The 26,125-nt window shown below is 47.0% G+C and overlaps 2 protein-coding genes across 5 annotated transcripts in view; both read left to right on the top strand.

Annotated features, from left to right (window-relative positions):
* The first annotated feature begins 1,343 nt into the window (after positions 1 to 1,343).
* creb3l4 (cAMP responsive element binding protein 3-like 4) lies at positions 1,344 to 18,474 on the top strand. Of its 2 annotated transcripts, none has more exons than XM_036135639.1 (10): positions 1,344 to 1,507; positions 2,827 to 2,952; positions 7,108 to 7,372; positions 7,583 to 7,719; positions 11,157 to 11,249; positions 11,337 to 11,443; positions 14,053 to 14,121; positions 15,737 to 15,821; positions 15,912 to 16,005; positions 17,059 to 18,474. In XM_036135639.1, exons 2-10 carry the CDS (start codon positions 2,830 to 2,832, stop codon positions 17,322 to 17,324), a joined length of 1,239 nt encoding a protein of 412 aa, XP_035991532.1. In that variant the 5' UTR covers positions 1,344 to 1,507; positions 2,827 to 2,829; the 3' UTR covers positions 17,325 to 18,474. The 2 variants fall into 2 exon arrangements, with proteins under 2 accessions (XP_035991532.1, XP_035991531.1); XM_036135638.1 differs by lacking the exon at positions 1,344 to 1,507 and adding an exon at positions 1,569 to 1,956.
* Positions 18,475 to 21,883: 3,409 nt separating this feature from the next.
* The window catches only part of LOC105920525 (atrial natriuretic peptide receptor 1), a 47,579-nt gene continuing 43,337 nt past the window's right edge, over positions 21,884 to 26,125 (top strand). For 2 of the 3 annotated variants that reach the window (XM_036135634.1, XM_036135632.1), the window contains exons 1-2: positions 21,884 to 22,072; positions 23,939 to 24,736. In XM_036135634.1, the coding sequence (XP_035991527.1) occupies positions 23,983 to 24,736 (754 nt within the window). In that variant the 5' untranslated portion in view covers positions 21,884 to 22,072; positions 23,939 to 23,982. Of the gene's footprint in view, positions 22,073 to 23,938; positions 24,737 to 25,196; positions 25,221 to 26,125 lie in introns of those variants that run through there. The other variant, XM_036135635.1, reaches the window with a different exon arrangement.

Genomic DNA, 26,125 nt, shown 5'->3' with positions numbered 1-26,125 from the left:
AATGTTTTGTTTTATTAGTGGGAAAAGAGAAGAATCCAAACAACACCTTTATATAGTTAAGAGAAAAGCCATCAAGAATTGTTTGGGAAATAAATGTACAAATATCTTGCCAGAAAATATATGAGAAATTACATGACCAGAATAAATGACAGAGATCTTCTTCATGGAGTTGGCAGAATGAACAGTTTGTGTCAATGTCTTTTTTTGTATCGTTGCAGGAAAAATTTACAGGGATAAAAACGATGGATAATCTTAAAAGATACTTCTTTGATCTTATTAATAATCAAATATTTAGATGGAAGACACCAGATTTTTCCCCAGTCCAGGTTGGAGGCAAAGTTATTCCAATACGAAATAGCATTTGGAGCAGAGACAATGTCCTTCTGGAATAAGGCACGTATATCACGGTTGTTCTTTTGTTTTATAGTAGAAAAACAGATTTGACCAACATTAGTGTTAGCAGGGTCCAGATCCGGTGGAGTCAGAACAGAAGTTCTAGAAGATTTAAAAAGCATTATGACACCAGAGGGGATGGCGTCAAAAACAAGTGCATATTCTTTAGGCGGTATGGGGAGACCAAACTTTTCTAGAAGTTCAGAATATGACATTAAGACTCCATCAGGACTGAAAAGCTGCTGAACTAAAATGATTCCATGTTCAAACCAATTTTCCAAGAACAAAGATTTATGTTTGTACAGAATGTCTCCATTGTTCCAAATATGATAGCGATGGGGCGAAAAATTGTGTTTGTAAATTAGAGACCAGGAAAGAAGCATTTGTTTGTGGAAATTAGATAACTTTATAGGGAGTTTTTCAATGTTGTAGTTGCAAAGAAGAATAAATTTAAGGCCACCAAGTTTTGAGAATAAATAGTTTGGTATAAAATTCCAGATTGAGGATGAATTTTTAAGAAACTGTTTAATCCAATTTATTTTGAATGTATTGTTTAAGGTCGAAAAATCAAGAAAATTGAGGCCACCAACTTCCAATGAGTTCATTAAAACTGATTTCCTGATATAATGAATTCTATTTTTCCATACAAATCTGTAAAGCATTTTATCAATGATGTCAGATGTTTGTTTATTTACAGAAAGAGACAAAGCTGGATAAGTTAAACGGGAGATACCTTCTGCTTTTGCTAATAAAATTCTTCCTTGAATTGATAAATCTCTTTGGAGCCAAGAATTGAGTTTCTTTTGTACATTTTCTATAATAGGGTTAAAATTCAGAGCATTTCTTTTTAATCATATTTATGCTTTAGTGCTTTTTCCCATGAAGACGTCATGAGCGGAGCGAACGGCCGGAAGTCTCCGGTCCAGCAGGTGGCGACACTGACCGGTAGAGGGAGCCAGTGAGGCGGAGGAGGAGGCTCTCAGTTTGCCTGTCTTCCTGAAGGCTCACCGGATCCTCTGCAGCGAGCAGTTGGACTTTAAGTTTGTTCTGGTTCTGTTCTGATGAGGAACTGAACTTATAGATCCGGAACCAGCGCCAAACAGAACAGTTCTGTGTAAGTATCTGCTGCTGCTGATCCTGGATCAGCCTGGTCCTGGTGGGTGGGGGTGGGGTGAATGTCCTGAAAGTTTTCTGGATGATCTGAATCCGGATCTAATCTTCTGAACTGTGTCTGGAAGGTTCTGAGATTTACTGGGTTTAAGTGGCTACAGAACCCAGAACCTCAGCCCGTCTGCTGGGTTCTGTAGACCTGAGGCTCCTATGGGATGGATCTGCAGATACAGCATTTACCTGATCCAGGTGCTGGTTCTGATGCTGACCCTGAACCATTACCTGGTCCCAGACCTGCTCCTGCTTTTCCTCGTGTGGACTGGATCCGGATCTTCCAAGTTCTCGTTCCACTTGTCAGTGTTCCTTCCTGCGGTTCCGCTGGATCTTCCTCGTCATGGATTTAGTCTAAAGATTCCCAGATTCCTGCTGGATGTTCTTCCTGAACAGGTTCAGGTAATCTATTGATCAGCTGACAGCAGGAACTCCTCTGATTGGTCAGCCACTGCAGCCATGGCTGGCCCAGAAGCTGTGAGCTGGTGGTTCTGGTTCTGAGGACAGTTAAGGATGATTTTGGGTTGTTGTGCAGGTCGTGTGTCATGGAAGGAAATTCCATCCAATGTGGATCCAAACAGTGAAAATATTCCTGGTTTTCAGGCCGGGGATGTTTTCAGAATTTGGATCCACTTTGAGAGGTTCTGTGGTTCTGCCTGCTGGTGTGAAGGCAGCGATGCTCACTGGAGAACCGGTCCACCCGGTTCTGAGACGGGATGGCTGGTGTGGGAGGGGCGTGTTGAGCAGGATGTCCTGGAGCGTCACCTGATCTGTTTGCTCACCTGAACAGCTTCCAGCCGACAGCAGGAATGTCAGGTCCAAACAGAACATCCGGCCCACACCGGCTGCTTGGTTCTGCGAGTCAATGACCCAACAGAACAAAAAATGCTCTTCAAACAGAGTAAGGATTATAAACCGGATTCTGTTGTGCTGGTTCCTGTTCTCAATCTGGGTTTTCAGTTTAAACAGTGGTTCTGAATCCTCTGCTAGAAGTGGATAAAAACAGAACCGACCCGTTTCTCTGCCCTTCATTTTGAAAGCTGCAAGTTATCTATTAAAGTAATTTAAGACGTTCTATCCAAAGCTGCAGCAGGTATTTCTGGTTCTGGTTGTCTGCTGACGGTGTTTACAGCTGCTGGATACAGATGGGAGAATCTGGGGCAGAACCAGGACTGAGCAGAACACCAGAATTTCTTTGTTCTTCACACATTTGTGTTTTGGTTCTGAAGGTTTCTGGATCCATTCATGATGTTGATCTGGTTGTGTTTTCAGTGCATGGATGCCGAGAGCTTCGAGATGCCGGTGGCCGGCTGGCCGCTCGACGCTTCAGTCTGCTCCGAACCCGACTTCAGTGGTTCTGAGAAACTCCTGCAGGACTGGGTGGGAGACCCCGAATATGTGAGTGTCTAACAATGCAGGCCTGGTGGTCTTCACCAGCAGGTCTTCAACAGCAGGTCAGATGTTCTGGATCAGATGTTCTAGATCAGATGTTCTGGATCAGATGTTCTAGATCAGATGTTCTGGATCAGAAGTTCTAGATCAGATGTTCTAGATCAGATGTTCTGGATCAGAAGTTCTAGATCAGATGTTCTAGATCAGATGTGGTTCTGGATCAGATATGTTAGATCACATGTTCTGGGTCAGATGTTCTGGGTCAGATGTTCTGGATCAGATGTTCTAGATCAGAAGTTCTGTGTCAGATGTTCTGGGTCAGATGTTCTGGATCAGATGTTCTGGATCAGATGTTCTGGATTAGATGTTCTGGTCAGATGTGGTTCTAGATCAGATGTTCTAGATCAGATGTCCTGGGTCAGATGTTCTGGATCAGAAGTTTTGGATCAGAAGTTCTGGATCAGATGTTTTAGATCAGATGTTCTGGTCAGATGTGGTTCTGGATCAGATGTTCTAGATCAGATGTCCTGGGTCAGAAGTTCTGGATCAGAAGTTCTGGGTCAGATGTTCTAGATCAGATGTGGTTCTGGATCAGATATTCTAGATCAGATGTCCCTGGTCAGATGTTCTGGGTCAGATGTTCTGGGTCAGATGTTCTAGATCAGATGTGGTTCTGGATCAGATATGTTAGATCACATGTTCTGGGTCAGATGTTCTGGGTTAGATGTTCTGGATCAGATGTTCTAGATCAGAAGTTCTGTGTCAGATGTTCTGGGTCAGATGTTCTGGATCAGATGTTCTGGATCAGAAGTTTTGGATCAGAAGTTCTGGATCAGAAGGTCTAGATCAGATGTTCTGGATCAGATTTTCTAGATCAGCTGTTCTAGATCAGATGTGGTTCTGGATCAGATGTTCTAGATCAGATGTTTTAGATCAGAAGTTCTGGATCAGATGTTCTGGATCAGATGTTCTGGATTAGATGTTCTGGTCAGATGTGGTTCTAGATCAGATGTTCTAGATCAGATGTCCTGGGTCAGATGTTCTGGATCAGAAGTTTTGGATCAGAAGTTCTGGATCAGATGTTTTAGATCAGATGTTCTGGTCAGATGTGGTTCTGGATCAGATGTTCTAGATCAGATGTCCTGGGTCAGAAGTTCTGGATCAGAAGTTCTGGGTCAGATGTTCTAGATCAGATGTGGTTCTGGATCAGATATTCTAGATCAGATGTCCCTGGTCAGATGTTCTGGGTCAGATGTTCTGGGTCAGATGTTCTAGATCAGATGTGGTTCTGGATCAGATATGTTAGATCACATGTTCTGGATCAGATGTTCTAGATCAGATGTTCTGGTCAGATATGGTTCTGGATCAGATGTTCTGGTCAGATGTGGTTCTAGATCAGATGTTCTGGATCAAAAGTTCTGGATCAGATGTTCTGGTCAGATGTGGTTCTGGATCAGATGTTCTGGATCAGATGTTCTAGATCAGATGTCCTGGGTCAGATGTTCTGGATCAGAAGTTCTGGATCAGATTTGGTTCTGGATCAGATGTTCTAGATCAGATGTCCTGGGTCAGATGTTCTGGATCAGAAGTTCTGGATCAGAAGTTCTGGGTCAGATGTTCTGGGTCAGAAGTTCTGGAACAGAAGTTCTGGATCAGATGTTCTGGGCCAGATGTTCTAGATCAGATGTGGTTCTGGATCAGATGTTTTAGATCAGATGTCCTGGACCAGAAGTTCTGGATCAGATGTTCTGGATCAGATGTTCTGGATCAGATGTTCTGGATTAGATGTTCTGGTCAGATGTGGTTCTAGATCAGATGTTCTAGATCAGATGTCCTGGGTCAGATGTTCTGGATCAGAAGTTTTGGATCAGAAGTTCTGGATCAGATGTTTTAGATCAGATGTTCTGGTCAGATGTGGTTCTGGATCAGATGTTCTAGATCAGATGTCCTGGGTCAGAAGTTCTGGATCAGAAGTTCTGGGTCAGATGTTCTAGATCAGATGTGGTTCTGGATCAGATATTCTAGATCAGATGTCCCTGGTCAGATTTTCTGGGTCAGATGTTCTGGGTCAGATGTTCTAGATCAGATGTGGTTCTGGATCAGATATGTTAGATCACATGTTCTGGATCAGATGTTCTAGATCAGATGTTCTGGTCAGATATGGTTCTGGATCAGATGTTCTGGTCAGATGTGGTTCTAGATCAGATGTTCTGGATCAAAAGTTCTGGATCAGATGTTCTGGTCAGATGTGGTTCTGGATCAGATGTTCTGGATCAGATGTTCTAGATCAGATGTCCTGGGTCAGATGTTCTGGATCAGAAGTTCTGGATCAGATGTGGTTCTGGATCAGATGTTCTAGATCAGATGTCCTGGGTCAGATGTTCTGGATCAGAAGTTCTGGATCAGAAGTTCTGGGTCACATGTTCTGGGTCAGAAGTTCTGGATCAGATGTTCTGGGCCAGATGTTCTAGATCAGATGTGGTTCTGGATCAGATGTTTTAGATCAGATGTCCTGGACCAGAAGTTCTGGATCAGATGTTCTGGATCAGATGTTCTGGATCAGATGTTCTGGATTAGATTTTCTGGTCAGATGTGGTTCTAGATCAGATGTTCTAGATCAGATGTCCTGGGTCAGATGTTCTGGATCAGAAGTTTTGGATCAGAAGTTCTGGATCAGATGTTTTAGATCAGATGTTCTGGTCAGATGTGGTTCTGGATCAGATGTTCTAGATCAGATGTCCTGGGTCAGAAGTTCTGGATCAGAAGTTCTGGGTCAGATGTTCTAGATCAGATGTGGTTCTGGATCAGATATTCTAGATCAGATGTCCCTGGTCAGATTTTCTGGGTCAGATGTTCTGGGTCAGATGTTCTAGATCAGATGTGGTTCTGGATCAGATATGTTAGATCACATGTTCTGGATCAGATGTTCTAGATCAGATGTTCTGGTCAGACATGGTTCTGGATCAGATGTTCTGGTCAGATGTGGTTCTAGATCAGATGTTCTGGATCAAAAGTTCTGGATCAGATGTTCTGGTCAGATGTGGTTCTGGATCAGATGTTCTGGATCAGATGTTCTAGATCAGATGTCCTGGGTCAGATGTTCTGGATCAGAAGTTCTGGATCAGATGTGGTTCTGGATCAGATGTTCTAGATCAGATGTCCTGGGTCAGATGTTCTGGATCAGAAGTTCTGGATCAGAAGTTCTGGGTCAGAAGTTCTGGGTCAGATGTTCTGGGTCAGAAGTTCTGGAACAGAAGTTCTGGATCAGATGTTCTGGGCCAGATGTTCTAGATCAGATGTGGTTCTGGATCAGATGTTTTAGATCAGATGTCCTGGACCAGAAGTTCTGGATCAGATGTTCTGGATCAGATGTTCTAGATCAGATGTCCTGGGTCAGATGTTCTGGATCAGAAGTTCTGGAACAGAAGTTCTGGATCAGATGTTCTGGGTCAGATGTTCTAGATCAGATGTGGTTCTGGATCCGATGATTTAGATCAGATGTCCTGGGTCAGAAGTTCTGGATCAGATGTTTTAGATCAGATGTCCTGGGTCAGAAGTTCAGGATCAGATGTTCTGGATCAGATGTTCTGGATCAGATGTTCTGGGTCAGATGTTCTGTATCAGATGTTCTGGGTCAGATGTTCTGGTCAGATGTGGTTCTAGATCAGATGTTCTGGATCAGAAGTTCTGGATCACATGTTCTGGACCAGAAGTTCTGGATCAGAAGTTCTGGATCAGAAGTTCTGGGTCAGATGTTCTAGATCAGGTGTGGTTCTGGATCAGATGTTCTGGATCAGATGTTCTAGATCAGATGTCCTGGGTCAGATGTTCTGGATCAGATGTTCTGCATCAGAAGTTCTGGGTCAGAAGTTCTGGGTCAGATGTTCTAGATCAGATGTGGTTCTGGATCAGATATGTTAGATCACATGTTCTGGATCAGATGTTCTAGATCAGATGTTCTGGTCAGATGTGGTTCTGGATCAGATGTTCTGGATCAAAAGTTCTGGATCAGATGTTCTAGATCAGCTGTTCTGGTCAGATGTGGTTCTGGATCAGATGTTTTAAATCAGATGTTCTGGATCAGATGTTCTGGTCAGGGTCAGGAGTGGAGAAGCTACAGCTAACGTCATGGTGGCTCATCTGTCCTGTACTTCCTGTCAGGTGACCCTGAACGACAGCGAATCAGAAGAGGTCATGCACGCCGTCAATCCTAACGAGGTGTTTGGCGACGCGCCGTCCGACCCGTCGTCTTCGGAGAGCGACAGCGGCATCTCAGACGAGACGCCTGTTGCCTTGGAGACGGCTGTAACCACGGCGACCGGCCAACCAGCCCCGGCAACCATCTATCAGGTGGTCTATGACATCAGCGCTATGGGCGGAGCCAAGTCTGAGCCCAGCCAGGAGAACATCATCTCCATAGAGCTCGGTAAGAACGCCATCAGACGGTTCTGACCTGAAACGCGTCCGGTGATGTCATCACCTCATCTTGTTGCCTGTCTCTCCTCCTGGTCCTCTTCCTGGTCCTCCTCCTCCTGGTCCTCCTGGTCCTTCTGGTCCTCTTCCTGGTCCTCCTCCTGGTCCTCCTCCTGGTCCTCCTGCTGCGCCTCCTGCTGCGCCTCCTCCCATCCCGTTCCAGATGAATGGAGCTCCCAGCTGCTGTTTTCGGACTCCTGCATCGTTAACGAGCTGCCGACAGCCTCCTCCTCTTCCTCCTCCTCCTCCTCGCCGTCTGACCACAGCCTGAGCCACGCCCCCCCCTCAGGTAGAGACCAGGTAAGACTTTCTGTCAGCGACCGAGATCGGACTCCAGCTCTGACCTGCAGGACCCACTCTTTTTCTTCTTCTTCTTCTTCAATTCAATTCAATTCAATTTTATTTATATAGCGCCAAATCATGAAACATGTCATCTCAAGGCACTTTACAAAGTCAAATTCAATCAGATTATACAGATTGGTCAAAAAAATGTCCTATCTAAGGTAGCCTAAGCCACTCTGACTAGAAGCTTTGTCACAAAGGAAAGTTTTAAGATTAGTCTTAAAAGTAGACGGGGTGTCTGCCTCACGGACCAAAACTGGGAGTTGGTTCCACAGGAGAGGAGCCTGATAGCTAAAGGATCTGCCTCCCATTCTACTTTTAGAGACTCTAGGAACCACCAGCAGACCTGCAGTCTGAGAGCGAAGTGCTCTGTTAGGAACATACGGGGTAATCAGAGCTCTGATATATGATGGAGCTTGATTATTAAGGGCTTTATACGTTAGAAGAAGAATTTTAAATTCTATTCTTGATTTAACAGGAAGCCAATGAAGGGAAGCTAAAACAGGAGAAATATGATCCCTCTGGTTGATTTTCATCAGAACTCTTGCTGCAGCATTTTGGATCAGCTGAAGGCTTTGAACTGCATTTTGTGGACTTCCTGATAGTAAAGAATTACAATAGTCCAGCCTTGAAGTAACAAATGCATGGACTAGTTTTTCAGCATCACTCCTGGACAGAATGTTTCTAATTTTGGTGATATTCCTGAGGTGAAAAAAGGAAACTCTGGAAACCTGTTTAATATGGGATTTAAATGACATGTCTTGGTCAAAAATAACACCAAGATTTTTTACTTTATTACCAGAGGCCAGATTAATGCCACCCAGATTAAGTGATTGGTTAAGAAGTTTATTTTTTGAGGACTCTGGCCCAAAGATTAAAACTTCTGTCTTGTCAGAATTTAAATGCAGGAAATTTAAAGTCATCCAGCTTTTGATGTCATCAAGACATGACTGAAGTCGAAGTAACTGATTGGATTCATCAGGATTTATGGATAAATATAGCTGAGTATCATCAGCATAACAGTGGAAATTAATCCCATGCTGTCTGATAATTTTGCCTATCGGAAGCATATATATAGTAAAGAGAATTGGTCCAAGGACTGAACCCTGTGGTACTCCACAGGTGACCCTAGAGTTTGAAGAAGATTTATTATTAACATGAACAAACTGGAATCTGTCCGACAGATCAGATTTAAACCAGCCTAATGCTTTCCCCTTAATCCCTACAGTATGTTCAAGTCTTTGTAGGAGAATATTGTGATCAACTGTATCAAACGCAGCACTGAGATCTAACAGGACAAGTATAGACACAAGTCCATTATCTGAAGCCATGAGAATATCATTAGTGACCTTCACCAGAGCTGTTTCAGTGCTATGATGAGCTCTGAAGCCTGACTGAAACTCCTCAAGTAGGTCATTACTTTGTAAATGTTCACAAAGTTGATTAGCAGCTACTTTCTCAAGAATTTTAGATAAGAAAAGAAGATTAGATATAGGTCTGTAGTTTACTAACTCATCTTGATCAAGAGATGGTTTCTTAAGTAAAGGTTTAATAACAGCTACTTTAAAAGCCTGTGGTACATATCCATTTACCAAGGATAGATTAATCATGTCTAAAATAGTGCCACTGATCAAAGGGAATACCTCCTTAAACAACTTGGTTGGGATTGGGTCTAACATACAGGTAGAAGCAGTGTCCGAAATTAACTTTGTTATTCACCAGCCAAGTTGGCCGGTAGATGTAAAAATCAACCGGCTAGGCATATTTTTTACCGGCCAAAATATTAATTTTGACCAGACCTCAACTTTTATAAAAATTAAGAGTGAATTTATGTTAATTATGGGGGGCGTGGTTGGGGGCGTGGCTGACTGGAACCTGGAAGAGAAATCTTTGTTTCCTGAATTAAAAAAATATATATATTGTAGTTGATTATAAAAGACACAATATGAATTATCAGATTCACATCCAGCCGATAAAAAACACTACAGATTATCATTATTCTATCCATGTTGGCCTTATTTGTGAATGAGGCAGAGTTTCATCAAGCCTGTACGGTCAGTGGGGGTTCTAGACCAAATGTAGCAGGGTGGGTCAGGGTGGGGCCAGTGTTTTTTCACAGGGGCACAGAACAAAAGAGGGGGGGGGGGAACTTAACAGGTCAACATTTCATCGTTTAAAATATTAAGTAAGCCAAAGAGCCAATTGTGGCTCTGGAACTGCAGGTTGCAGACCCCTGATCTTTTCTCAATACAGCGGGAGCTTAACGTGAAACAGCTTGATTTTAATTATTGCTATTTTTTTTATATTTATTTTTTAATTATTTTGTTATTTTATTATTGGGTAAAACCACAAACGAAAAAAATGCAACTGATCCAAATGACCAGTCAGTCACGTTATCTTTGTCAGCATTTATCATCCTAAGAAATTTAACATCATGTTTTTAGTACAGGGGCCATAACAGGGGCCAGGAACAGTTCTACATGGGCATAGGCCCCTGTTGGCCCCTGTTCAGAACCGCCCCTGTGTACGGTTCAAAATTTTCCCCTCAGCTGCAACACTTAAAGCACTCAGGGTTCACGCTGCGTCTTTACGCTGATCTCGCTGCTGGATTTTACCCTTGTGCGCTGCGCCCCCAATGTTACAGGTTACATGTAACGTAATTTTGCGCACCTGAATTCAAGCGCAACGCACCACGCCCACCAAAGCACCGCTGGTTCTGTGTCGTTAAAAACAAAAGAGCATGAAAAACAGTTACTGACTCTCCTACTGACTTTAATTGGGACATTTTGGTACGAGTGGAAGGACATTAAACGTAGCGATTCACGTTTTGAAGGCTGGCCGCTGATAAAAGCACCTTGCTCCGAGAGGGGGGGCGGGGGAGGCGCAGTAAGAGCGGTGAAGCACAGAGCCGCAGCGCAGGTAGTTAAAAAAAAATCAGAATAAATAAGAACGAAACTTATAAACAGACTAATTGGCGTTTTAGACTGTATCTGGTTAGCAGATCTGTTTTCTGATCCAGCGTGCAGCCATGACTGGTTCTGAATGTGAAAGAAGCTGAACCAGCACCGCAGAAGGCGGGTCTAGACTGAGCTCTGGATGGACAGAGCTGTGAACGGATCGTATGGGTTTTGTTATTGTTACTTTTATTTTATTTGGTACAAACATTTACTCGCCATGTGGCAGCTAGCCCTCTGAAATTCACTCGCCAAACGGGAAATTTACTCGCATTTGGCGACTGGCGAGTGTTAATTTCGGACCCTGGGTAGAAGGTTTAGATGAAGCTAAAATTTTAGATAGCTCAGAAAGCTCTACTGCTTCTAAACAGTTCAGACACTGCGCAGGTTCTAAAGATTCCTCCAACGCTGCCTCACTTACTACTTCTTCTTCTTGTTCAGCTGCTGTTTCCGGAGCTGCAGCTGACGGAGGAGGAGCAGAAGCTGCTGACGGAGGAGGGAGTCTCCCTGCCCAGCAACCTCCCTCTCACTAAGGTGAGACTGAAGCCAGCCGCCGCTGACGCTGCAGACTCTTTGCCCTAACCCCCCCCCCCTACCCCCCCCCCATGCTTTGCCTCACAGGCAGAGGAGCGCATCCTGAAAAAGGTCCGCAGGAAGATCCGCAACAAGCAGTCGGCCCAGGACAGCCGGAAGCGGAGGAAGGAGTACATCGACGGCCTGGAGAGCAGGTACTCCTCCTGGGGGGGGGGGGGGGGGGGGTCCAGGTCAGGAGCCGGTGCTGGACCGGCCCAGCTCCATCCTGTTGATCAAACACTTCCTGAATCCAAGCAGGGACGCTTACTAGAAGAACAGCGCCACCTGCTGGCCTGCCTGGTACCGTTCTATTGGTTCTGTTGAGCTCGGTCCTGTTCTATTGGTTCTGTTGAGCCCGGTCCAGTTATTTAACGGTTCTAGCCTCTTGTCTACATTTGCATAGAATCCAGACTTAAAGTTTGCATATGACTAAAAGCTGGAAATGACGGGCGCCAGCAGCCGTTTAACCCGAACAGCTGAACTTCTGGTACCAGGTTCCTCCTCGGGTTCTGTTCTCCACACGGCTGCATGCAGCCAGAATGTTTAAAGCACCGCATGAATGCTGACGTGGATTTAGTCAGCTGCTCCTTGTTATGAGAAACGGTGAGAAAAGGCCTTTAATAAACGTGTGAATCAGAGGTAGAAGCTCAGATGTTGTTAAATAGCAGGGCAGTCATAAGTAGCCGGTCAACGGCGGCAAATCTCCGTCTATAGCAGCTCTTAGCGCCGCCTACATTTCCCCGATTATAGACCAGTTCACGCGTGACGTCTCCAGCTACATCAGCGCTACGTCACCAGCTACATCAGCGCTACATCAGCGCTACATCCGGGTCCCGCTGGTAGGCAGAAACAGAACTGTTCTCGTCTACTATGACTAAACGGGTGATTTAGAGCGTACTTTTAGTTTATTTATGGAATCTAAACAATGCCTACGACTTGTTGTGCTCCCGGTTGCACACAGAGGCATTCCAGATCATTGGATGTACGTTTCTGTCGTTTACCGAAGGAGGAAGAAAGAAATTGATATTTTCAATGAAAAGAGCGCAGGCAGACACTCCCAATGGACTGTGGGAGCCATCATAGTACGACAGAATTTGCACTTTACACAGAATCTACACTTCATCTCTGGTAAATACAACTTAATTCTGCTCTAGTCATTGTGCTACTTAAATCATTATATAAATAAAAAATTTATATATATACTTAAGTCAAGACGTGAACGTTCGTTTCGTAATAATATACGTACATGTACAATGTATGCAAACCCTCTGGCATGAGTCTGTGAAAACGAATAATAATATAGAATTAATTTATAATGATTAATAAGGATTAATAAAACAAAAACACCAAAATAATCCTTTGTGAACAATGTTTGTTTTAAAGAGGAGGATCTTCCTCTCTGCTGATGCGCCGTCTGTGTCCGACTCCTGATGTTACACAAACATGTCTGAACATCCATCCATCCATCCATCATCCATCCATCCATCCATCATCCCTCCATCCATCCATCATTAAATCATCCATCCATCCATCCATCCCTTCATCCATCCATCCATCCATCCATTCATTTTCTGACCCTCTTAATCCCTCATGGCGTTGCGGGCGTTGCTGGAGCCTTTTTCCTGATATAAAATAATTGCAGCCGTCCAGTGGTTTCATGGCTTTCATGCTCTCTCGCCTGTACTGCCTGTCGTGTTTATAAAGCAGCTGTATGTCGCGGTACGAAACCCTCGGCCAGCATTTCACAGACTCGCTCCGTCCCTTCAGGCTTTTGCTGTGTGGATCTGGCAATCTGATACCATCAACCATCAACTTACTCTAAAAAAGATCTTTTGATACGTTATCTAAAGAACAAAAATACGTGGAGAACTCGTCAGTTTCTCTGTTTGCGTCCGCCATCGTGTTCGTCTTTTGCCTTCCAGTCCGGCGCGCATGCTGGAAAAACCCTCATCAACACATTGTTGGTGTTCTGATTGAAGTTAGTAAATAGTCATGTACCTAATCTGATCTGTTTTATGTGGTGCTAGTAATTCAAATTCAACAAATTTTATGCAAATGGAGATTACCTTACATTGTTAAAACATGATGACATCATGTGAAAAAATAATGTTTTAAGAATAATAATAATAAATAAAAAAAAAGGTTTTTGAAGAATTGATCATTCACTTCTTTTGTTGCCTTTTATTCAATTTAAAACATGCACTCTGACTCTATTCTTTAAATAATCACCTGTCTTGAAAGCTTCCAAAATACATCAGGGAGACTATTTTTCTAAATTCTCGGGCGCCGGCATCAGTCCCCCCCCCCCCCCCCCCCCCCCCCCCCCCCCACCTGGTAGTGTTCGGCCTGCTGCTGTAAAAAAGTTTGACTGCCCTGAAAAAGTGAATCTTATTGCTGATTTAAACGTCGACTGGTTCAACTCCCACTATAGAAATATTATCTACTATTATCTAAATATTAACAGTTCTTTTGCTAGAAATGTCATCAGAATGTAACAAATTGCTGATCTTTAAATGTTGCATTTGCCTCCATAAGTACGGCGGGGTTGAGAGAAATTGGGACGCGGCCCGCTTTAGTGACACTAATAAAGGAAAGATGGTCTACGGACATTATCACTATATGATGCATACTTTCAGCTGGAGGTGTCATCAGAACTGTGATGTTTTCCTTAAATATTGTTTTTTATGAACGTGGCGGTCGGTGCCGTATGTGGCTGAAACTCTGACTTCAGGCCCGGTTTCTCTGGTCCGGTCTGTGTCTGCAGGGCGGCGGCGTGCTCGGCTCAGAACAAGGAGCTGCAGAGGACCGTGGAGCAGCTGGAGAAGCACAACATGTAAGAACTCTGCGTGTTCACCTGGTTCTGATCCGTTCCTGTCACACCTCAGAACCTTTCACTGCTCAAAGGTTTGGGTCTCAGGAACTCAGAGTGCTACCAGAACCGGAACCAGCCCGGATGTTTCCTGCTAAATGTCCTGCCAGCTGTTGGTGGGACTGACAAACAGGAAGTGACTGTAACAACCAGGAAGTGACTGGAAACAACCAGGAAGTGGGAGCCACGTCTGCAGCACTGAGCTATATTATACACTGGAGTGCTGATTTTGCCGAAAAACTGAAGTCACTGGCCGCCATCTTGCTCCTCCCTACTCTCACAGAATCCCACAGGATTTGGTTGCAACAACAAGCAGTTTTCTGGCTGAGTGAAAACGTTTCACAGGTAATTCTACAGTCAGTGGATGTACTAACACTATCAACTACTAGGAAATTAGGTGCTGAAATATTTTACATGTTATTCATATTAAAAAAAATATGTATATATATATATATATATATATATATATATATATATATATATATATATATATATATATATATATATATATGTATATGTGTGTGTGTGTATACATATATGTAAATATGTTTTTGTATATTGTTATTTATATATTTATAAATGTTATATATATATATTTAAATGAATAAAATGCAAAATATTTCAGCACATGACTTTCTCAGTACTTGATAGTTTTAGAACATAACATAGAAGTATATGGCATTTGACATTTTAAAAGTCTTAAGCCCCCCTGAACATGAGAAAATCCTCATTATTCGATGCTGTAGCGCACATATTCCCTAGTTACTGGGGGGAAATAGGGAGTACCAATATGGCGGCTGGTGGCTTCAAAGCGACTCGTTCTAACAGCGGCTATTAGCACTCCAGTGCATAAAATAGCTCAGTGCCTCCAAACTTCAGGTGGCTTTCAGATCAGCTCAAGAACATCGAGTAGTGCTTCTGGAATGTGTCTCTATGGACCCTTAGGGTGTTACCGGCGCCCCCTGCTGGCCTGGAGGCGTGAAGACGCGTCTCCTGGAGGGACACACTGTGTCCGTCTGCTGGTCCAGTGGAGGAGTCCCAGGAGACCGGTACCTGACTTAGTGGGGGGGGGGGGCAACAGAACCTCTGAGCTCAATGAAAGGAGTTCTCAGAGAACTTTAAACCTGATCAGTGGAACCTGAAAGCCCGGCCTGACGGTCTCAGAGACCATGAGTCAACATCAGTGTTGGTCCCAGATCCCATAAACACTCCAGAACCTTCTGGACCGCCTCCAGAACCTTCTGGACCGCCTCCAGAAGAGGCGCTGTAGATCCAGAAGGTGGCTCCTCATAATAATCCTGTTTTCCAGCCCGTCCCTCAGGGGCAGCGGGCGGCCACTGGGTGGCGCCAGGGAGCATGCGTTGGTCCTGCTCAGGGACCCAGAGGGGCAGTCAGTGGGAGTCGAACCAGGAACCGGGCCACTGGGTCACCACCGGGTCACGTCTGGGTTCAGAGACGGCGCCGATGTTCCTGTGGGCCTGAAGACAGACGGGCTGATAGTTCTGGCTGATGAAGTGGACCGGGTTCTGGTTCCAGGCTGTGGGTCCTCCATGGTGATTCTGGTTCTGTCCTCCCTCAGGTCCCTGCTGGCCCAGCTGCAGCAGCTCCGCTCCCTCATCAAGCAGACGGTCAGCAAAGGAGCCCAGACCAGCACCTGCCTGCTGGTGAGCAGCGCCGCCGGGTTCTGCCGGGTTCTGACCCTAACCAGCAAACCGTAACGACTGAGTCCCGCTCCGCTGCTTCTCTCTCCTCAGATCATCTTGGTGTCCCTCAGTCTGATCATCTTGCCCAGCTGCAGTCCGTTCAGCCGGCGCCTGTCAGCAGACGACGACTACAGAACCACGGGAGGTGGGTGTTCGGACCTTTAAACGGGCCGCTGGAGAACGCTGCCGGCAGAACTTCTCAGGTTAGATGCAGGGAAACGGGAGCTGGAGGTGGACTCTCAGGTCCAGAACCGCCTGACGGACTAAGGAGCGTTATGAAGCCCGGTCTGAGAAGCAGAATTTTAAATTCTATTCTTGATTTAACAGGAAGCCAGTGAAGGGAAGCTAAAACAGGAGAAATATGATCCCTCTTGTTGATTTTCATCAGAACTCTTGCTGCAGCATTTTGGATCAGCTGAAGGCTTTGAACTGCATTTTGTGGACTTCCTGATAGTAAAGAATTACAATAGTCCAGCCTTGAAGTAACAAATGCATGGACTAGTCATGTTCAGTAAATTAGAATATCATTGAAAAGTTCATTTATTTCAGTAACTCAGTTGTTTAGATTAACACAGATGATGATAATGTTTTAAAGCAGGCGTCAAACTCATTTCTATATTGGGCCACTTTGGCATCATGATGTCATTAAAAGGGCCGCTTGCTCCTGAATAGATGATGTTTTGATTTTATTCCACATAGACGTATAAAAAAATGCACAGTAACATAAAAGTAGCACCTTAGGCCCAGTTTATAGAGTTTATCTTTAAAAAGCTGGTGTTGGGATGAGTTTAACTTTAAACTCATCATTCTGCATCTCTTCTTCTCTTTCTGCACATTTCTGGGTTGTTTTAATGTGTTGTAGGAAGACTTTAAAAGGATATATGCCTCTACTTTATCACATGATATGAGGGCCGGATAAATTGCCTGACTGTTTAACACGTGTGTTTTAAAGTCTTTATTCCTCTTAATCTTTCCACCTCCAGCGAATAAAAAGATTAGAATATTGTTTTTTTGCATCAGACCAATAAAAAACAATATTTCATGCAGAAATAGGTCCTTATATAATAAAGTGTCTTTAACGGCAGCTCACAGGTTGTCTTTTTTTAATCTGACAGCCACGTCTTTATTTCCTGACTGGTTTTCAGCTCCTGCAGCGGCGCTGCCGTCACGCAGAACTGATCCTTTTGGTTTCCTGCAGTTTTCTCCAGGAACATCCTGACGGAACCGACAGACGACGGCGACGCTCCACCTGCGCCCTCGGACTCACAGCCGCCTGAGCTCAGCCAATCAGGGCCTGCGGGGGATGCAGCTGTCCTCCTAGAGCCAATAGGAAGCTCTGATGATGCGGGTCCTGGAAGGAGCCAATCAGAGAACGCGACAGCCGGCGTTGCCGGGCCGACTGACGTGTCGGATCAGAGAGGAGTTGCTGACCCGGCCAAGCCTGCCCACGCTGATGAGATGTAACCAGAACCTGCTGAGGTTCTGCTCATGGTGCCGGCCAGCAGGGGGCGCTCTGGCTGAGGGTGGGGGGTTAAACCCAGAGACAGGAGTCATTAGTGAGCCCTGAGGTGACAGGCTGGCTTGTTCTTGGATCAGAACCAGCACACGTTGTAGTTTTCTGACTTAGAACCGGTTGTTGAAGTGGAACCAGCTGGAACGTCTGGATCCTGCAGAACTCACTGACTGTCTGATCCGGACCGACCCGTTCAGTTCTGTTCTGACATGTCGGCTTTAGAAACGGTTGGGTTCTGACTGACCGGTGCTGATTGTTCCGTAAATCACCTGATGCTCCAAACTGCGGTTCTGACTCTCTTCCTTTGATGTCTGTGGAACCGTGGACCGGCTCTGTGGACCGGCCCACAATCAGGTTCTGGTATCGCATTCCTCCCAAAGCCCAAATCCTGCCCTGTTACTGGCTGGTACCACCGGGCCGGAGATGGACGTGTCTCAGAACCGCGACCCGTCCTCCATCCACCAGAACCTGCCTCAGCTGTTTTGATGCTGAGGTGGAAAAACCCAGAAGAACCGCAGATGGTAGAACCTTTGGACTCCAGAGGAAACCTTCCCAGGAAAACTTAGTGTGATCCTCAGTACCGGGTTCGGATCAGTACCACCGGTCCAGGTCCCACCAGCAGCCTCCAGCTGGGTTCCTTTATCTGCTCAGAACCATCGGCCCGAGGGTTCTCCCTAGCTTGGTTCTGCACACAGAAAGTGAAACCCAAACGCTTCAGAACCTTCAGAACCACAAGAACTGAAAACATGAATGGATCTGTTTCTGCAGCAGAACGTCAGAACAAACCCGGATTGTTGGAGACAGACGGCCTTGGTTCTGGTTCTGGTTCTGGTTCTGGTTCTGCTCATTTCAATGGGTGATAAAGTCTACGTTTATTCCGTCTTTGGTCCATATGGACCAGGAATAATTTGCATATTTTAGTACCAATGTTTTTCTGTTCATAACTAATTATTAAAAGCGTGTCTGAATAAAATCTTCATCCTAAATGTGTCACAGGTGCATTGTTCAACAATCAGCTGATAAATGAGGAACCTGCTGACATGCAGCATGTTTAGCCTGGTGGGGGGGGGGGGGGGGCATTAAAATCCCACTGAAATGCAACATGTGTTAACATTTCTTTATGAAATAATGGATGAACTGGTATACATTACTGGAATCTAATATTACCAAAATCAGAGGCAGACATAGAACGAGTGATTCATGTTTGGTAATCAGGTAATTAATTAGAGAAAAGCTACATTTATTATATTTATATCCAGCTTTGCAGTCGCTACGTCTGGAGGAGGCAAAGGCGTAGACGAGCCTTTAAGCAGGAGGTGAGAGTGAAGGATGGACTTTAACGTGTCTCAGAGGTGGAAAAATGAAATTCTGCTGATGTGTTTAATAAAACTTTCAATGTGAGGATCAAAGATGAGGCTGGTGAGCGTACGGCAAAGAGAAATGTTCTGGCCAGTTGTTGAATCTGATGATGCTGATTTAATGTGGAGAAGATGTTCCAGCGATGAAGGACTGGCAGAGAGAAAGCAGGAATCACTTTCCTCAGATTACTGACAGCAGCATGGAGAGATGAGCAAAGACTGAACCCTGATAAATCAGTCTTTAAAATGTTATTTCATCAAATAATGTTTTAACTCAGGATTTTCATTGTGAAACACATACCAAAGGTTGTTCTGAATTAGTTAAGCTAATTTAACTCCATTCCATGTTCTTTAAGATTAACTTTGGTTCTTTAACTCAGATCTGCAGTGAACCAGGATTCACTGAATCATTCTGATGATGATCAACATTTTATTTGTCTTTTGTGTCTTTTAGTGTGTAAATAGTTCCTTAGCTTCTTTTATCTTCATTTTGCTTATTAGTTAAGCTTCCCAGCCTAGCAGAGGATTTATTGATTTAAATATATTGTTTATTCAGATAAACAGCATTATATAGTGATGTTCTCTGGATGTTCATTTATTTCTGTTAATAAATAAGAGAAGTTGTCTCTCATTTATTCTACATGTGTGCAGTTTGCTGTTAAATGATCAGCAGAGCTGGAATCATTGCTTTGAACTACGGATCATCTAGCCCTCCTCCTGAGAGGATGTCTGTCGTCTCCTCCTGAGTCGCTCTGGAGCTAAAACTCCTCGGTAGGAGGTTCTAGGCTGAGGCAGGAGATCCCAGAGATCCCAGAGATCTCTGAGATCTCTGGGATCTCTGGGATCTCTGGTTCCTTTGTGTCTGAACGTCCTGCTGTCAGCAGCTCAGCATCTACTCACTGAACCGGATCAGAACCGGACCGAGAGCCTGACAGCAGATCCTCCAGCCTCTGCTCTCTGAAAGCCATCAGGAGGGTTCTGCTCCATCAGCATCCATCTTTAATCCCCCCCCCCGTGGACCGCTGCCATTAAACCAGCTGATCAATAATTCAGCTCTGTGGCCACAGACACACCTGCTGCTTCCTGGCTGAAGCTGCAGGAGGTCCCCACCCATCAGCACTGAGCAGAACCACCTGCTAAATCAGAACCGGTTCACCAATGAGCAGAACCACCTGCTAAATCAGAACCGGCTCACCAATGAGCAGAACCACCTGCTAAATCAGAACCTGCTTCAGAACCGGTTCAGCACTGAGCAGAACCACCTGCTGAGTTGTGCGTTCACAAAAGGTTTTTCTGTGTGTGAATGAAATAGTTCTTCTGGAGCCTCTTCCTGCATGAGGCCACACCAGTATCTCCAGGAGAGGTGGTTCTCCTCAGTGGAGGCAGTTCTAAGGTCTGCAGGCACCAGAACAGGTTCTCCAGCAGCTTGAGGCTGGAGAACATCTCTGCAGAGAAGAGAGGAGGGCCCTGACAGAGATGGAGAGACCTCCTGGTGCTGATGGACTCGCTGTTCTGCATCTCTCCTTTTCTTCCACTCACCCGGGTCGGGGGGGGACCAGGTGTCTGGGGGTTCCTCCCCCCCGACCCCTGGTCCAGCTCCTCCGGGGGAACCCAGGGCGTTCCCAGGCCAGCCGAGGAACATATTCCCTCCAGCGTGTCCTGGTCTCCCTCTGGGTGGGCCGGGCCAGAACATCGGACCAGGAGCATCTCCCCTGACAGAATGTTTCTAATTTTGGCAATATGAGATATGAAAAAAGGAAACTCTGGAAACCTGTTTATTATGGGATTTAAAAATAACACCAAGATTTTTAACTTTATTACCAGAGGCCACATTAATGCCATCCAGATTTAGTAATTGATTAAGAAGTTTATTTCTAGAGGACTCTGGTCCAAAGATTACAACTTCTGAAAATTGAAGGTCTTCTGGGTTCTGATGTCATCAAGACGCGCCTGACTACGGTTCTGTGGGACAGTAAAAGTTCTTCTATTCTAACCAACTGGTTCTGATCCGGATCAAGTTGAATTCTTTAGCCTCAGATCTGGATCTGTTTCGTTCGGGTTCAGGTGTTGTTTGGGTTCCTGTCAGCTCTGTTTGCTTTTGGACCGGCTCTGCTGTTTGGGCCGGCTCTGCTGTTTGGGCCGGTTCTGCCAGTCTCCAAAACCTTTCCTGGAATGATCCGCTGCTGATCCGATTCCTGGAAGGAGTCAATGATTCCCGGACCGCTGGTGTCATGGCGGTCAGAGGGATTAGAGACTGGAGCAAAGACCCATTCAGAACCGGTCTGGGCCGCTGGGACGGCCATGACTCCTTCTAGAAAACTCGCTGTTGTCCAACGTCTCAGTGCAGAACCAGAGCCAAATTCTCCCATAGGGAGCAACAGGGACTGGATCTGGGTCCAGAGCGACAGAACTCCAGGAAACTCCCACTCTGACCCGGTTCTTCCATCCAGGCCTGCAGGTGTTTCTGGTTTCAGAAAGATCTGCTCATAGCATAAGGTGATGAGGTGAAGACGTGTGGTTCTGGAAGTCCATAAGGAGGTCCTGACCGGATCATAATCTGAAGTTGTTCAGAGTCTACCGGTCCAAACCGGGCTCAGACTCCAGAATCCTGCAGATAGCAGAGGCTGGTGGTGCTCAGACAGGCCGCCTCACTGACTGGTTCTGGTTGAAACATTTGGACCAGAATCTTTCTGGGAGTTCTGCCATGTAAGCCCTAATGACGTCATTGGGTCTGAGCTCTGGTTAAACATCCTTTATTCTGGTTCTCCCTCTGGTGCTGCTCGTGTCCAGCGTCAGTAAAGTGGAACTGAACTGGGTCAGAACCACCCAAGTCTGCAGGAACAATGATTTAATAAACAGTGAACCAGCTTAAATTCCCCGGTCTGACCCCTGCTGTGCTGCCGGGTCGGCCCAGCAGGGGGCGCTGTGGAGTTGCGCTAAGCGGCACCTCAGCGGCTTTCTATCGGCCTCTTCCTGGATTTCGGGGCCAGGGGCCACACAGGGGCCCCCATGGGGGTCAGGGCAGCTGCTGCCATTGTTCTCCCATCCTGAGTCATGCCCCCCCCCCCTCCTCTGTCCTCGCAGGGCCCCTCCCCCCTCCCCTCCCTCAGTCCCTCCCCTGATCTCTGCCTCTCCTCAGTCCAGCAGCAGCTCCTGCAGCAGCAGCAGCAAATCTGCTCCTTTCGCCTCTGGCCGTCTGCGGACCGTGCGCGCGCTCCGTGCACGCGGCGGAGCCCCGGAGTCTGACAGGTGAACTCACCTGAGCGCGTGAGGAAGGTTCCTGCAGGATTTGCTCACAGCAGGAGGGAAGCCGCTGGTTCCGTGCAGCGGGAGGTTCTCAGGTAGGTTCTGGTCTTCTGGGGAACCGGTTCTGGGTCTGTGGCAGCAGCTTCTCCTCATCCTTGGTTCTGCCTGGGAGGATTCTGGTTTCTGGGTCTGTGGTGTTCTGATTCAGGCTGAACTGGATCCCGTTCACAGTTCTTCATGGAGCCATGAACCGGGTCATGTTCTGGTTCTGTTGAACTCTGAACAGAAAACGCGTTAAATGTGTTTCAGTGATGATGTCACACCTGTTCTTGGACCATCAGGTCGGGTTTGTGTTCTGATTCTGGACCGGCTTCAGGTTCTCTGGTCAGCAAAAGAAAACTGGGCTCAGATGGTTCTGCTCAAACCCATCATCTGGGTTCTTGTTTCAGTTCTACTCATCAGGTCGGGTTTGGACATTCCTGTAGTCACAAAGACTTAGTGGAGCTGCTGTGCTCCAGAACCGGCGCCAGAGTTATCTGTCAGAGTTCTGGACAACCGGGTCGGACCTCTTCACAGCCTGAAGGTCTCAGGTTTCAGCTGTTCCCTCCAGAACCGAACTCTGATTAAAGTCGGGTTCAGTTCAGGTTCTTCATGTACAACCTGAACAGAACCTCTGACCTGTTTGAGGCTTCACGTCACTTCATGTTAGAACATTCTCAGGTCCAGAACTGTTCTGGGTTTTACTGCTGCAGATGGTTCCTATTTATCCCGGTATTCTGAGTCTGGATCTGAAGGACACGGACCCAGAAGGTCCAAAAGGATCGCAGTTTCTGAGGGCAGCACCAGTTTCGGCTCAGAACCTTTCAGAACATACAGAGATTTCAGTGCCACACAGTCCTGGTCCGTAGGAACCACAGCGCAGAACCACCGTCTGGAGTTCTGGCGGGAACATTTGGTTCCTCTGAGTCCAACAGTCTGGACCTTCACACTCTGACCCAGATTCTGCTCCATTAGGAAGCTAAACGGTTCTGGAAAATTTTTTCTAAGATAAACATTTTAGTTTCTGGTACGTTTTGTAAAATGAGCTCTGATTCAGAACCACAGGTTCTCAGAACCATGAAAGGAAACAGCTCCAAACTGGACCACAGCACAGTCTGACTGGCGCTCATAAAAGCAGAACCGGGTACAAAGGTTCTGCTTATCGGATCGTGTCAGTGGCTTTGCAGCAATCTCTCCTCTTGAGCTGTGATAATGGTTCTGCTGGGTCGGTGATTTGGGTGGAGGTTCTGCTGGGTTGGTGGTTTAAGTGAAGGTTCTGCTGGGTCAGTGGTTTGGGTGGAGGTTCTGCTGGGTCAGTGGTTTGGGTGGAGGTTCTTTTGGGTCGGTGGTTTTGATGTGGAAGTTCTGCTGGGTCGGTGGTTTGGGTGGAGGTTCTGCCGAGGTGAAAGAAAGAGGAGATAAAAGGGAGAGAATGATAAAACGTTCTCTGTCTGCTCCATCACCTGGAAAAAGAACAGCACAACCAACAGACATAAAGCAACAGATACAATAGAGTAACACCTTGATACCATTACTAAATGTATTATTATTTAAGCTGACATGTGTAATGTAATACCTAAAAAAGAAAGTGAAAGAACATAAATAAATAAATAAATTACAGGCTTTCTGTATATAAGTGAACATTTAATACCTGGAACCTTGCACCTGTGGGAGATGTGAGAGTGCACTAGTTTAGGTGAAGATTATCCAGAAATAGCTTGATAGTGATTGTGGAGAACCGAAGACCCACCTTCCCTGATCACAGAGGCAGGCGTCAGGGGACCCGTAACCCCGGACTCCCAAAGGGGCCCCCAAAGCAGGTCGCCCAGGAGGGGCCGACACAGGATACCTGCAACCCCCCCCCCCCCCGAGGAAAGAGTTCTGCTTTCTTAACAGTTGCCATGGTGTGTTCCTCTCCGCAGGTTCTGATTGACCCGGTGTGGCAGAGGACGACCAGCTGGGGAAGATGTTCTGGTCAAAGCAGACCTGGACTCTGCTGGTGGTTCTGCTGCTCCTGACGGACCCGTCTGTCGGGCGGCAGCCTCGACGGCGAGGCGTGCGGCGCCAGCGCCGGGCGCACCACGAGCGGCGGCCGCAGCAGAACATCACGCTGGCGGTGATTCTCCCACAAAGCAACATGAAGTACCCCTGGGCGTGGCCTCGGGTCGGGCCCGCGGTGGAACGGGCCATCAGAACCATCAACTCCAACCCCACCCTGCTGCCCCACCACCGCCTCGCCTACGCCTTCAAAAGCAGCGAGGACAAGGACGGGATCTGCTCGGACTCGGTGGCGCCCCTGGTGGCGGTGGACCTGAAGTGGTCCTACGACCCGTGGGCCTTCATCGGACCGGGCTGCTCCTACACCTCCTCCCCGGTCGGCCTCTTCACCACCCACTGGGAGGTGCCCATGATCACCGCCGGCGCCCCAGCCGTGGGCTTCTACGACGGCGTCTACCCGTCCATCACCAACACGGGCCCCACCCACAGGAAGCTGGGCCGGTTCGGCCTGCGGCTCTGCCAGAACTTCGGCTGGAAGAGACACGTGACGCTGATCTTCAGCGACACCAAGGCGGACGACCGGCCGTGCTACTTCGCCATCGAGGGTCTGTACACGGAGCTGAAGGGCGCCAACATCAGCACCCACACCTGCGTGTTCGAGGAGAACAAGACGCCCATCAACTACTCGCAGATCCTCACCGACATCCAGAACAACGGCCGCGGTGAGTCCGCCGCTACCGAGCTGGTACTGAGCCGGTACCGAGCTGGTACTGAGCCGGTACCGAGCCGCTACCGAGCTGGTACCGAGCTGGTACCGAGCCGCTACCGAGCCGCTACCGAGCTGGTACCGAGCTGGTACCGAGCTGGTACCGAGCTGGTACCGAGCCGCTACCGAGCTGGTACCGAGCTGGTACCGAGCCGCTACCGAGCTGGTACCGAGCTGGTACCGAGCCGGTACCGAGCTGGTACCGAGCTGGTACCGAGCTGGTACCGAGCCGCTACCGAGCTGGTACCGAGCTGGTACCGAGCCGCTACCGAGCCGCTACCGAGCTGGTACCGAGCTGGTACCGAGCTGGTACCGAGCCGGTACCGAGCTGGTACCGAGCTGGTACCGAGCTGGTACCGAGCCGCTACCGAGCTGGTACCGAGCTGGCCCGGTTCTGGTGTGGGACGTGCCGGTCGACCTGGAGAACCAGGCAGAACCAGGTTGTCCCAAAACTGCCGGCGCCTCTTGATGCTCCTGTTGTGGTTCTGTAATCTGGTTTCTGGGTTTTAAGGTTCTGATTAGTTAAACAGCAGAAGTTCTGACATAGCTTCAAAACCAGATCTAGTTTATTGGGTCGTTTCCAGAATATTAGCCCGAGGTCCGGTGGAGCTGGTCTGGGCCTCCCTACTGAAGCTGCTACCCCCCCGACCCGAACCCGGGTGTTCTGGACCGACGGACGGTCCGGAACACCCGCCTTTCCAGGTTTCGGTTCTGAAGAGGCGGCATAGGTCCAATCTGTCTGATTGCTGCAGTTCTGTGGTTCCAGAACCCGGTGGTGGAATAGGAGGTTCTTGTGTCTCGGTGAGAATAAAGTCCAATCCAGAAACGTTTCATTTAAGGACCAGAACCAAGATCCAGAAAACGGTTCTGTTTTTTCCTCAGAGCCAACAGAACCTTTGGTTAAATCTTACTAAAACTCCTCACAGTCAGTAACCTGGACGACCGGACCCAGAACCACCGGACCCAGAACCACCGGGCCCAGAACCACCTGTGGTAAATGTCTGGTTCTGATCTCCTGTGAGGATCAACACAGCAGGGAACAGTGGCTGTGGTTCTGAGTCCGTAGAACCGGAGTGAACCGTAGCACGGCTAACTCTGCCGGTTCTGCTGGGAACGAGCCCAGTCTGACAGTTGGGTCAAAGGTCAGAGCAGCGGAGCCGGGTCAGAGTCTGAGCCGCTTATCAGAACTCAGAGATACGATGAAGTCAGAGCTCGTTAGCTTTTATTCCCGCTTCCTGTTTCACGCTCCACCGTGTTTACAGTGAGGAGCCACAAATCAGAGCAGCAGGTAGACAGCAGAACCAGAACAAAGACCCGTCCATCCATCCAGGAACGTAGGAGGTTC

Source organism: Fundulus heteroclitus, chromosome 3 (assembly GCF_011125445.2).
Source record: "Fundulus heteroclitus isolate FHET01 chromosome 3, MU-UCD_Fhet_4.1, whole genome shotgun sequence".
Lineage (NCBI taxonomy): Eukaryota > Metazoa > Chordata > Actinopteri > Cyprinodontiformes > Fundulidae > Fundulus > Fundulus heteroclitus.
Note: the sequence above shows the minus strand (reverse complement) of the source record. Positions and strands in the feature narration are given on the sequence as shown.